The sequence below is a fragment of the Phragmites australis genome, chromosome 2 (genome assembly GCF_958298935.1).
Source record: "Phragmites australis chromosome 2, lpPhrAust1.1, whole genome shotgun sequence".
Lineage (NCBI taxonomy): Eukaryota > Viridiplantae > Streptophyta > Magnoliopsida > Poales > Poaceae > Phragmites > Phragmites australis.
Window position 1 is genome coordinate 22373626 of NC_084922.1, and position 13136 is coordinate 22386761.

Here is a 13136-nt window from a genome sequence, read left to right on the forward strand (position 1 = left end):
GACACATGGAATGGTCTTGAATGGACCTATGGTTCATATTCCATCCATGGAGTCATGTTGCCATAGTATTAATCTTCTTACTTTGTCACTCTGATTCTTTTGCTTCTGCTTAAGCGTTTTGAGGTGCATTGGGTGAGCAATAGGAAAAAGCCATCTATTTCGAAAGAAATTTGTTGAGGCGCCTAATCACCCAACTCTAATTGCCATTCTCGGTCGTACACCTTTTTATACTCTTCAAATATCATACTCTCTAAGGGATCAGGTAATTTATTAAAATAACATTCAACTACTCCCTTGTTATAACCTTACTTTGTGGTAGTAACGTTATATAAATAATATTTCGATAATTATTTTATATCTTTCAAGTTTGTTAATATTAACTTTTCTATTTCTCTTAAACCTTCATTTTGCAATGTAGAATAACCTAATTCTGGGTCTTCTGCTATTATAATGTTTGATATTATGTTTGTAAAATTATTTGAGTTGCTGCCTGCTCTTTTTAATTCTTCATAAAAGTTAGGGTTATTTTCAACCCATTGTTCCTATAAAACCTTCGCTAACTCTCCTAAAAATGTTACTAAATAAGTTATCGAATCTTCTACTTTATTTCCTATGTTATGTTGATTTTGTATATATTTCTAAACTATCAAACATTTCCATATGCTTATGATAAACAATCAATAGGATCATGTGCTGCTAGCTTTAGTATTACACCGTCACTCTTATGATTTTGAAACTTTACCATCCTTTTAAATTCTCTTCTCTTAGAACCATGTATGTATATTATCCTGAAATATAATTATAAGGATAATCTTCTTTCTCTAGGGACCATTTTCCTAATACTCTAGGTGGTCTCTCCATTTCGCCTTCATTTTTTTACCGAACCTTCACCATATCTTTTCCTTTACCCTTTTCGTATGTCTACTTCCATAGCTTCCATTGCATTTTCTAAATTATGCAACCCTGCATCATCTAAGGAGTCTATAAAATCCTTATATTGCTCTGAAGCATCATAAGTGTCAACTTCAGCGCATAATTCATTACTTAGTTCATCTTCCTCTTCATAGCTTTCTAATAATAATTTATCATTTATATCTCACTGCTCATCTTCGCTTGCAGATTTACTATTAACGATTTGCTTATCTTTATCATTGACCTCTTCTATTCTTTTTTCACTCAGTTTGTTTATATCTTCCTTACTTTCGGAGCTTTCTGGAATTAATTTCTTATCTCTTTTTAACTTTCTTAACCCTGATAAGTCTCTATAGAAATAAATTTCTTTATTACAGGTCATTCACTTGTCCTTCACTTATCATAGTGTTGTTATATTCTATGGATATTTGTGAAAGTGCATCGGCCCCCTAAGTGGGATTTAGCTAATTGATGACAAAACGATTAAGGGACTAATGAGTTTATTGAAGCTATGAACAGGTTTTAGATCCATTGGTGAAGTTATACGATGTTGGCGTCCCTCATAAAGAAAAGAGAAGCAGTTTGTAGTACTCAATAGGATTTAATTTGATTTTATCTTTGAAATTGAGTTTAGGAAAGTCATACTATCAAGAGGGATACAATTGATAGTTTTGTTGGTGTCTCAGTATTCAAAGTGACCTCTTAGAACCAAATATTGAGAGACACATTCACCCGCGGACACCGAGAAATAGGCTAAAGTGTTCTGCGTTCGGAGTCTCCGGTGTACACCGGATACTCCAGTAGCTAGTATTTTTGGCCAGAGTCTCCGAGTGAGACTCCACCAGAGAGTCGGTTTCGATTTAATTTTAAAATGTCCAGAGTCTCTGGTGTACAACGGATACTCCGGTGCCTGATGTTTTTGGCCAGAATCTCTGAGTGAGACTCCGCGAGAGTCTCGGTTTGAATTAATTTTAAAAATATCGGAGTCTCTGGGTTCACCAGATACTCCGGTATCTGGAGAAGTCGGAGAGTCCGGTAAGTCTCCGAATCTATCCTGTGTGGCGTCTAAGTGCCACCTGGAGTCTTCGATTTTCACCGGATACTCCGGGTTAGTTCAACAGAACTGTAACGGCTAGTTCTGACACTGTTCTAAGCCCTGTTTTGAAATGCTGTCTGAAGTCTCCAGTGTTCACCGGGTACTCTGGGTTAGGTCAACCAGAACATTAACAGTTAGTTTTTGAGGGATAGCTATAAATACTCCCTCACCTCTTTGCATTGAATGCTTGATATTGCTGCTGAGCTACTCCTTGACAAAGCCTCCCAAAGCATTCAAGAGCCCCTTCAAACCTCTCTAGTGCTTAGTTTGTTGCAAGAATTGAGAGATATGGTTTGAAAGAGAGATTTGAGTTGTTGAACAAAAATCCAATCTTTAAGCATTGAGTTCATCATCAAACGTTCATTTGTGATATTTTTCTCTTGGAGCCTCGTGCTCTCAGACGACAAGGCATCCCCCGTAGAGCACCCAAGGATTGTGAAGTGCCACAGGAAGTTTGTAATCACGCGTTGGCTTGAGTAAGAAAACCTAACTTGGTCTTTGTGGTCGCTAGGAGAGAATAGGGTTGAAAGAGACCCGGCTCTTTGTGAGCTCCTCAACAGAGACGTAGGCGCTTCTTATTGAGGTGGCCGAACTTCGGGATAAATCCTTTGTCTTCTTTATTTTCTTGCAAGTTTTACTAGTTCTTGTCGTTTTTGGGAATTTTCCCAAATCCTATTATTTGTGAGTGTTTTACTGCAGGGTGTTGTTAACAAGGTCATTAGACATCTATTAGAACATGTGGTAACACTTAGACTCAAGTAGACTTGCTTAGATTCATTTCGATTTCGCAATCTTGTATAGGCCGGATAAGACCGGATACTCCGGATACCAGTGTATCCGAACTTGACCGAAGTATTCGAGGACTCTGTTAATCCGCTGCTGAGTTTTAAATTTCAAAAACGCCTATTCACTCCCCCCCCCTCTAGGCGACATCAAGTACATTCAATTTATTTTAATTTTTCTTCATAATAATTTATTTCGATATCTAAATCTATTTTTTTCTTCATAAATTTAGATACATTGTGCCGCCTATTATCTTAAATATATTGTTATGATATAATAGAATCTAAATCATCGAAAACTCTTAACTTATAATTTATGAATCTAATATTAGTATCACCTTTGCAATTTTGGTAACGTATGTAATTTTCAGGTTGTTTTAAAGTTTTATTTTTTATTAACTTGGAACTACTGAATATTGAACTACTAATGACTACTGACACTATGAACAATTTTTCTATGACTTGAAACTACTGGATAGCTACTGAGATAACTACTGAATAAAACTACTGACAACTACTAAAGCATCCAAATCATAGTAATTTTTCACACTTCTAGCATCTAAACCATAGTAATTTTAAACCCATAGCTTAATTTTCAACCTATAGTAAATTTTCACATTTATTGGTGTCTTCTTCACATGAATATCTCCGATTATTGGTGTCTTTATGTCTATCGTCTTCTGCTTGAATCAGATAATGAAGACATTCTCTGATTCAAGCAGAAGACGATAGACCTAAAGACACTAATAATCAGAAACATTTATGTGAAGACGAAGACACCAATAAATGAAAGCACTCAAGCAGATACTCAGGCAGAAGTGAATAAAAGCCAACTTCACGTGAGTTCACGCTTTGTCAGCAGACGCATTCCATCAGCAGGCAAATATATTCTGAATATTACAGGCTATGTGATTCCTAACTACTACCTAGATAAAATTAAATAAAGAGGAAAGAGCCCCTCTCACGGCTATAAAAGGTAGCTTTAAACAGCAGACAGAGGACACACTAGCCACCAGCCATCAAGCATCCTCCAGAGCAAAGCGAGAGCATCCATAGCACTCTCTTTCATTTCTAGTAATAGTCCACTTGTAAAATAGGCTATATTAAAGAAAGAAATTGTGCTACCACCTCTATAAGGTAATCCTCCGTGTGTAAATAAGTATTTGGGGTTTCCGAAAGGGAAAACCCATTTGTATGCTATGCTTATGGAAATAAAGTAGTGCTGTCTTTGAAAATTCTTTGGTCTCCTATTCTATATGAGATGAGTTTTATACTATGTACCCTATATGAGAAATCTCTTCGTTAGTTCTCAAGTAATCCCTGCATCTCGAATAGCCATAATAGTGAAAGAAGAACTTTGTGTCCGTAGAGAAGTGTTTCCTTTAGGTGGAACCATTTGGGGTGATGATAAAAACTTATCACATATATTCATGACTAGGGATAACCATAAAATGCTTTGCTACTCCTGAATAAACTAGTGATAAGAATGGTGAGTACCGAGTATGATTTTTACAACTATTGTGCAACCGGCTGAATTATTGATTTCGTCAACCTGCAAAGATCCTGAATAGCAACACAGAATACCACTGAATCAAGAAAGTTCGCTTTAAATATTGAATATTTTAGTATTATTGGTACTATTCAAGATAATGTTTTAATAATATTAAATTAAGTTTTTACTATTCACACAGTGTGTAAACAGTACTAAATAGTATCTGAAGAATACCAAATAGTAATTCTTGAATATAAAATTACATGCAAGAAGTGGACAAGTTATTATAATATTATATCCTTACATCGTCGTACGCTAACGATAAATATTACTGGTTATTATGTTAATACTGAATAGTAACTCAAATTTATATATATGTATATATATGCTATTGTACAACTATGATGTAGTATAATATTCTAAACTAAAATCCAACATCCAACCTGGTCTAACCCAACTAACCAACCCAACCCACATTGCTCCCCTCCCCCCCCCCACCGGTACTATAGCACGAGGCCCAACCTCCACTCCCCCCGCTAGTTATTGTAGCACATGGCCCGCACACCAGCCGCACGCTCGCGCCTGCCTAGTCGAGCCCACGAGCGCCACATGGCCGCCCAGCTCACTCGCCCCCACGCACACGTGCCCGCCACTTATCGCTTGTCCTGTGCCACCTGCTCAATAGTTGTCCAATAGCTTATCATCCAGTAATTCTTTATAGTTGTCTAGTAGACATCATCTAAGTAATTCTCTAGTTTTTTTTTTAATTATTCTATAGGTTAGATGCTTTCAAGTACAAGTGTGAGAATTACTATGACTTGAATTCTTCGATAATTTTACATGGGTTGGGTGCTTTCAAGGACAAGTGTGAAAATTTACTATAGGTTGAAAATTAAGCTATGTGTTGAAAAATTACTATGGTTTCGATGCTAGAAGTGTTAAAAATTATTATGATTTCAATGTTTCAGTAGTTGTCAGTAGTTTTATTCAGTAGTTATATCAGTAGTTGTCCAATAGTTTCAAGTTATAGAAAAACTGTTCAGCAGTGTCCGTTGTCGTCAATAGTTTAATATTCATTAGTTCCAAGTCATAATAGAATTAGTCAGTAGTGTTAGTAATTATCAGTAGTTGCTAGTAGTATCATTAGTGTCAGTGGTGTAAACTTGAAACTACTGAACACTAAACTACTGAGCGTATTGGAACAACTATTCTATACCCAGTGGTGTAGAATAGCTTTGTAGTGCTCAGTAGTGTTCAATAGTTTAGTATTCCAGTAGTGCTCAATAGTGTTCAGCAGTTTGTTTAGAAATACTGAAAACTATCGACACCTACTAGACGGGCACGTGGCACAGTGCAAGCGCGCTACGTGGTGCATGGTGGCGCGCGGTTTGCTGGGACATGTGACACGCTCTGGTGCATGCAGGCGAGCTGTACCGGGTAGGGTTCGGTGTAGAATAACACTATAAAGGTTCCTCGCATATTGTCACCTATATGTGTATATATATATATATTGACTTAGGGCCTTCAGGGAATACAAGTTACTATTCCTAATATAGTATTAGAGCTAGGTTTTTCAAGGACGCGACAACTCGTCTCGATCTAGATCTATTCCACCTACCCCATTGACTTCCTGTCAGCTCTCTCCTCTTCTCTATCGGTCAGTTGCGCCCCTCCCCTGCGCCGGTCTCTCGTGCCTAGGCACTCAGCCTCCCTTGCACTTGGCCACCCACGCTTAGCCACCCTCTAACTCCCGCTTCGGCTACTACACCGGACCTCATCTCCTGTGCACCTGCTAGAGATCCACGCCCGCCGATCTCCCTGCGCACCTACTGCCCTCTGGTGTGAGTCAAATCAAGCCGACACGTGTTGTTCTATATTGAGTCGAGTACTATTTCTTCTTTCCATAACTCATTAGTTTGAAAAAAAGCAAAAAAAAATCGCAGCATCTCGTCACTTTCTTTGCACTCTCGTCGTCATTTATTGCTACTTGTTGCTCACCGCTATTTTTGTGCTCTCATTGTCGTTCGTCACCTTTTCCGGATGTCGTCAAGCACCGTTTCTATTGCTCGGTGCTCGGTAATCTTTGATGGTGCCAACTACCGGAACTTTGCACAACATAAACGCGTCCACATGCGTGGGCTTTGTCTTTGAGGTTTTCTTTGTGGCGACATTCTTTGTCCACCTTCCCTTGAGTTTTCGACGGAGCCCGTGCAGACATCTGTTGATATCGCCACAACTGCTTATGAGAAGGTTGTCTCCGTCTATCAAAAAGCTTTGGAGCTATATCATGATCGGTTGTCTAACTATGCTCAGTGGATGGATGATGATGCTTGTGCAGCGTCTATTCTGATTTCTAGTGTGGAGCACATGTTCTCTTCTAAGATTGTTGAGTTCTATACTGCCTTTTAGATATGAATTCATGTTCATCAGACCTATAAGCCATCTGAGGATGTTCTCTATTTGTCTGTTATTCTCCAATAACAATCTCTTCACCAGGGTGATGCCATAGTTAATGTGTTCTAAACTTAGATATCGGATGTGTGGCATCAGTTGAACTCTCTTTGTGTTGCCGGTTGCCACTCTTATCAGTGCTGCTTTGATTTGCATGCTAAACGTGACTTTCGATGGCTCTACGAGTTCCTGACTTGCCTTTGTCCGAAGTTTGAGCAACGTTGAGCTCAGTTGCTTGCACGACATCCTTGTGTCACAGTTGTAAAGCCTCTTACGGAGCTACGCTCAGATGAGACTTGTTTGCATGGTTCTGGATTGTTGCCACTTCCTTCAGTGTTGGCTGCTCGTCCACCTACTGCGCGTATATCTTTGTCTAAATAGATGTATGCTCCTCGTACGACTCCTTCGCTTTCTGCAGCCTCTTTAGGTGGTGGTGGTGGTGGTCGCCCTCACTACGCCTACTGTAGCAAGGAGGGTCATGTTGAGACGAACTGCTACCGAAAGAAGAAGCATCTTCGATGTTCCCATGGTGCTTCTACCTCGGCTACCTGTTCAACTAACACTCAGTAGGAGATTGTGATGATGTTTCATCACTTAGTTGCTACCTCTGGCTCTGCACCGACAGGTTCTGCTACTCTCTCTTCTGTCACTGAGAGACCACCTTCTACGTAGTCACTTCTCCTTAGATTCTTGACTCCGGAGGAAAGGATTTACTTAAAGAAATACACGAAGGATAGTGTGGCTCGCACATCGGCACTCGAGCGCTCATAAGGAAAGTATTCATGCAAGGGTTCTATTGGCCAAGGGCCATCCCTGATGCGGAGACCATGGTCCGAAGCTATGCGAAGTGCCAGTATATGGAGAAGGGCTCGAATAGGCCTTCGTCAGAGATACGACTTATCCCATCGATTTGGCCTTTGACTCAGTGGGGGATTGACATCATCGGCCAGTTGCCAGCTGCTTCAAGAAATCTTCACTATGCTATGATGGCAGTTGAATATTTCTCCAGATGGGTGGAGGCAATCCCGCTAGCAAAGATAACTTCAAAAAATGTTCAGAAGCTCTTGTGGCAAAACATCATCTGTCGCTTTAGCCCTCCTCGCAAAATAACAGTCGATAATGGGACACAATTTGATAGCAAAGGTTTCAAACAATTTTGCGAAGATATGGGAATTAAAGTTCGCTTCGCTTCAGTACATCATCCTCAGCCAAATGGAGTTGTGGAGAGGCCGAATGGCATCGTCTTGACAGGTGTGGCCACACGCCTATAGGGTCTACCGAAGGGGAAGTGGGTCGAAGAGTTGCTGAAGGTTATGTGATCGATAGAGACAACATCAACCAGGTCAACAGTAGGTGAAGTTCGTGCAGCCATAGTGGGCTTCACTCTGTACATTGTCGACAAAGACAGGCTTCACTCTATATGTTGTCGACAAAGACAGCCTTCGACTAGTGATGGAGCTGGTGGGCCGCAACAAAGGCTCTAGCTGAAGCCTTCACTGCTTTGGATCTCGCCGCCCAAGCAAACAGGATGAGCCGGACGATAGCGTTTGGCGTCAGCTGATGTAGGTAGATCTCAAAAATCTTAAGAACCTTCGCCACCATTTCATCCCAGGGTAGGCGAAGTCCAGCTCTGAAATAGTCCATGAAGACAATAGCTTCATCTCTTCTGGTGTTGGGTCTCTTGGTCTTTTGGAAGCATGGCTTTCATCAAATCACATATCAAACCCTCTTTATTAAGACCGACCAAGATCGTCTCGTCGACCTTTGATTTCCCGATCCAATGGGTCTTCAGCCTACTGGTCTTGCCTTTCGGAGCTATCAGTTTGCGCTACCTGGTGTTAGGTCCAAAGGGTTAGGACAGCGAAGGATTTTGAGTACCTTCGCGTAGAGCGTGAGAATTGTGCACACAAGACTGAAGTGAGTGGTAAAAATGAACCGCAGGGTGTTATATATATAATGGTGAAAAAAGAGGGCAGTTGAAAAGGCGTGTATTGGGAATTGAACCAATTCTTAATTGGCAGTTAGGCTGAATAAATAGTAACTGGCACCTCGAAAATCGAAACGTCGTAACATAAACCGTCATTAATAGAAAATTCATTGTCCTTTGCCGAAAGTGAATAAAATAGCACGAGACCTTCGACGGGCCGAAAGGGATGGCGTTTGGTGATATCATCTGATTCACGAGTTCGACCCATCAAAGAGGAACCTTGCACATGGGGGGTTGATGTTGGGGAATGGTCTCACAGACCCCATTCAGAAGCTGAGTCAAAGACCTCTGCGGCCACTGGTTACTGATAGCTTACAGTTGTCGTGGGTTTATCATGTGCAGGAATTGTACGACACCCCGAAGGCACTCTTCGAGGCAGAACCGTAGGAACATCTCCAATGGATGGAATCGACGAAGCCTACACTGGACCTTCAGAGATAGACCGAAGGCCTTCGCTCAGTGTTGCGGAGGACTAAAGGGACGCTAGAGGTTCGAGGCAGGCAAAGCCATCGTTGGGCCTTTGAAGGCCAGTCAAAGATCTTCGCTTGGCGCCACTAGAAGGACGACCGAAGAGAGGTCGAAGGTGTCATCAAGCGTGGATCGTCGAAGAACAGAGCGAAGGGTGACCATTGTTAACCGAAGACAACAAAGGATAGAGTTGCTAATAGGCTGGTCGGGCTTAGGAAAGTGCCGAACTACCCACAGATATTCTGAGAATGTGGCAGTTAGAGGGGTAATGTTGTAAACTGTAGCGGGAGTGGTTAGGTACAGCCTATAAATAGGCTGGTATTATAACCAAAAAAGAAGAAGAGACATTAATAACAGTGCACAGTTCTCCACTTCGTTTGTTCAAGCGCTCAACCTTCATATCACCTCGAGGTTCCGAAGGCCCCCCATCCCACACCTTGCTCGGTTACGATAGTCCCAACACTACCGAACTAGATTCAATGGGAAACGACGGCAGGGTAAGAGATGAGTACTCGGGGGAGGATGTGGAATAGTCAGGAGGTGTGTATTCAGACGAAGGAGGTTCCATGATCAGAGTCAGGTTTGATGCAGCCGAGCTCTGGCACCCGAAGGTTTATATAGGCCAACAGATCAAGAGATGCATCGCTTCATCTCCCAAACATTAATTTCAGGCGCGAACACATTATAAGCCACAGACGCCCAAGGGATGCGTAGTCATCGAACCTACATCTTTTTAGTTAGCTCGCACAAACAAAGAGGCGGTCGCCGATGCACCCGTTTGTCCGCTGGATTTTTCAGTGCACTGGGTACAGTTGAAAAGATGGTACATCAACTCTTCCATGCTCGTCACAAAGAATATTTTCACACTACGCAAAATTTCCGCTACGACAGTTCAACTTCCGAGCCTAGCCAACGATGAGTCTTATCTCCCTCGTACCTTTGTAACAATGGGATGATATTTACAGATCGATTAGAAAATCTATCTGGATGGAACATCTTCTCGAGGACTCGCTTGAGAACTTGGAGGCGTTCAGAATCTCGAGTAGGTTATCGGAGAACTCGGTTAGATGCTTCACCGTAATTAGGGGCCTGAGTCTTACTCGATGATATGGTAAAAAAAAAGCTTATATTTGCTGGCCATGTAATTGATCCGTCGAAGCCTCATTTCACGTACTAATGAAGGGCTTGATGATGAATACAAGATAGTTACCATATCCGGGCATCCCAGGGTTTCCTGTATTTTTAGGATATATCTCTATCTCTAGAAAGGGGATCCCTAGATGAAAGAAAACTACACATAGGTACCCAAGACATCTCGTAAATGGGAAGATTTATCTCCAAGAACATAAATGAGTCCAGAGGACGTACGATACTCCCATATATACACGGAACCAGAGGCCCTGCGGAAAATAAGTCGAGCAAGAGCCAATAGAAGTCAAAAAAGTCATCCAAACCTTTCAACAAATGAGAAGACACCCAAAACCGAGTAAGAAAATCACCGACTAGGTTTAGATCCATTTAGGCTAGCCACATACCCACTTGTAACAAGCTCAGATCAATACAAGATAAACATGACGTAGGGTTATTATCCTCAAGAAGACTCGAATCTGTATAAAAACCCCAATGTGTTCTCTTGTGATTAGTCTACTCAAAACATCTCCTATTTCTTCAATAGGTTCATTAGATCGGCAGTTCACAAAGCAGGATAGATTAAATGGCACCAAACTTCTAGCATACTTTGTGACAGGAGGGTGCCACAAAAGCTGAAAGGTAAGTTGTATTGGACAGCTATTCGACCCGTGATGTTGTAAGGAGCCGAATGTTGGTCAACTAAAAGGCAACATGTACAACAGTTAAGTGTAGCAGAGATCTATATGTTGCGATGGACTTGTGGCCATACAAGAAAGAATCAGATCCGAAATAATGATATACGTGATAGGGTAGGGGTAACGCCAATTAAAGAAAAACTTGTCCAACATCGGTTAAGATGGTATGGACAGATCCAACGGAGGCCTCCAAAGTCATCTATACATATCGAGATACTAAAGCGCACTGATAATACGAAGAGAGATAGGGGTCGACTAAACCTTTTTTAAAAAAACTGAACCGACAGGAAAGCTGTTCGTTATATTAATAAGAAGAAAGCTCGACAGATTGTAGTGCTCGGTTAATTAAGGGAAAACCGAGCAAAAAATATGCAACAAAATGGGCTAAAAATCTTCGATCAAATCTAACATGGGAGAAGTCTGTAAAGATAGACTTGAAAAAATAGAATATCCTAAAAGAACTATCAATGGATAGAAACGCGTAGAAGTTCGCAATCCACATGCCAAAACCATAACTTATGCATCATTCTTCTTGTACCGTTATTACTTTTACTTTTTTACTATTATTACTATATTTATTTATTATTATTTTATCATCATCTTTTTAGTTAAATTTTATAGGTTTCAACTCTAGTCTATCCCAACTTACCTAAGAGAAAGACTGTTGTCGTTGTTGTTGTACCTGTTTCACACCCAATGTACTAATTTACACGAGCCAAAATCCATATGCTTATGTGCGTGCTTCGAGAGAAAGACTGTTGTCGTTGTTGTTGTACCTGTTTCACACCCAATGTACTAATTTACACGAGCCAAAATCCATATGCTTATGTGCGTGCTTCGTGTATAGAACGTAACCACTAGCAAGATATTTTGCACAGTAAGAAGTGGACAAACTGGCAGTACCGCATGATGTAACAGATAACCACACCACTGAAAACATCTAAACACATAATAAATATATTTAATGGAAGAAACACCCACATGCCAAGAATGATTTAACTTACATGTTGAGATATTTGGCGTGGAAGCTGTTTTGCTTCGACTGGAGAATAGTCCATAGGGTTCCAACTCTTCTTGCCAGGAGGTATAAGTTTCTCATCCCATGTCACAAAGTAACCATCAAGATCACTCCCAGATGCTTCATTGGCATGTGGCCTCTCACCTTTCTTGGGGAAGACCAAGCAATCAACAAGGTGATGCAGTACATCAACTGCTTCAAGGACCCGGGCATCCCCTGGGTGAAGGCATGGGTTCTTTGCTATTACAACTGTACCAACAATGATCTCTGCATTTTTGTTTGCTGAGGGAAATTTTAAACCTTGCTTCACAAAACAATTATTCAGTGATGGAACTGAGGCCCGAATAAAGCACTGTCCTTGCTCAAGGACCCCAGGTTCATCAAGGCAGCCCATCAACCACCTTCCCTTCGGCACAAAAATCCTTCTTTTCCCCAAGAGATCCTGTAGCTGTGCGGACCTTATAACCAAGTGCATTGCTTTCAGGTGTGGTTCAGCTCCAGGTGCAAAGCCAGCACTCAGCATCAGTGCTCCAGTGTTTCCTTGCTCAGCACAAGAGGTTGTTACAACCTCAAAAAGCAACATCACTGTCCGACAAAATCCTGTTGAGATTAGACAGCATGGCCTTCTGCATTTGTGAAAAGATTGCATCTGGGACATTCAAGGAGGACAACAAGGTTATAATCTGACGGTTAAGAATCCTGGCTGGAACTTTGTCCACGAGACCACCTCTAACACAGTGTGGGTGGACTCAAACTTGTGCATGCTTGGCCTCAAGGAAAGTCGTATCCCATCATTTTCTCCTTGAAGCCCGCGTACCTAATCTGGAAAGCGGATGGAGGACTATCTTTCAGTGGTAGCCTCTTAGCGACTTCCATTGCCAGGTCCGGCGTAATCTTGCCAATTCCATCAGACAAAATGTACCCATTATGACTAACATCCTCAAGACACTCATTGACCTCATGTGGTTGTGTCACCACTGTTGCATATGTAGATGAGAAGCACTGCCCCATTCGAGCCGAGTGCTTTGCTACATTCTTACTTGTGAACCGTCCCATCCACTTTCTTATTTCTGTCCTCTGCGAAGAACCAAGCAGACCTGTCCC

At 41.4% G+C, this 13136-nt stretch overlaps 1 protein-coding gene across 1 annotated transcript; it reads right to left on the minus strand.

Moving 5' to 3' along the window:
• Positions 1-3932: 3932 nt before the first annotated feature.
• Positions 3933-12690, minus strand: LOC133903462 (probable RNA-dependent RNA polymerase SHL2). Its single transcript, XM_062344852.1, has 2 exons — positions 12019-12690; positions 3933-4353 (listed from the first exon to the last, which is right to left on the minus strand). The coding sequence occupies exons 1-2, from the start codon at positions 12688-12690 to the stop codon at positions 4306-4308; spliced, it is 720 nt and encodes a 239-aa protein (XP_062200836.1). The 3' UTR covers positions 3933-4305.
• Positions 12691-13136: the final 446 nt, after the last annotated feature.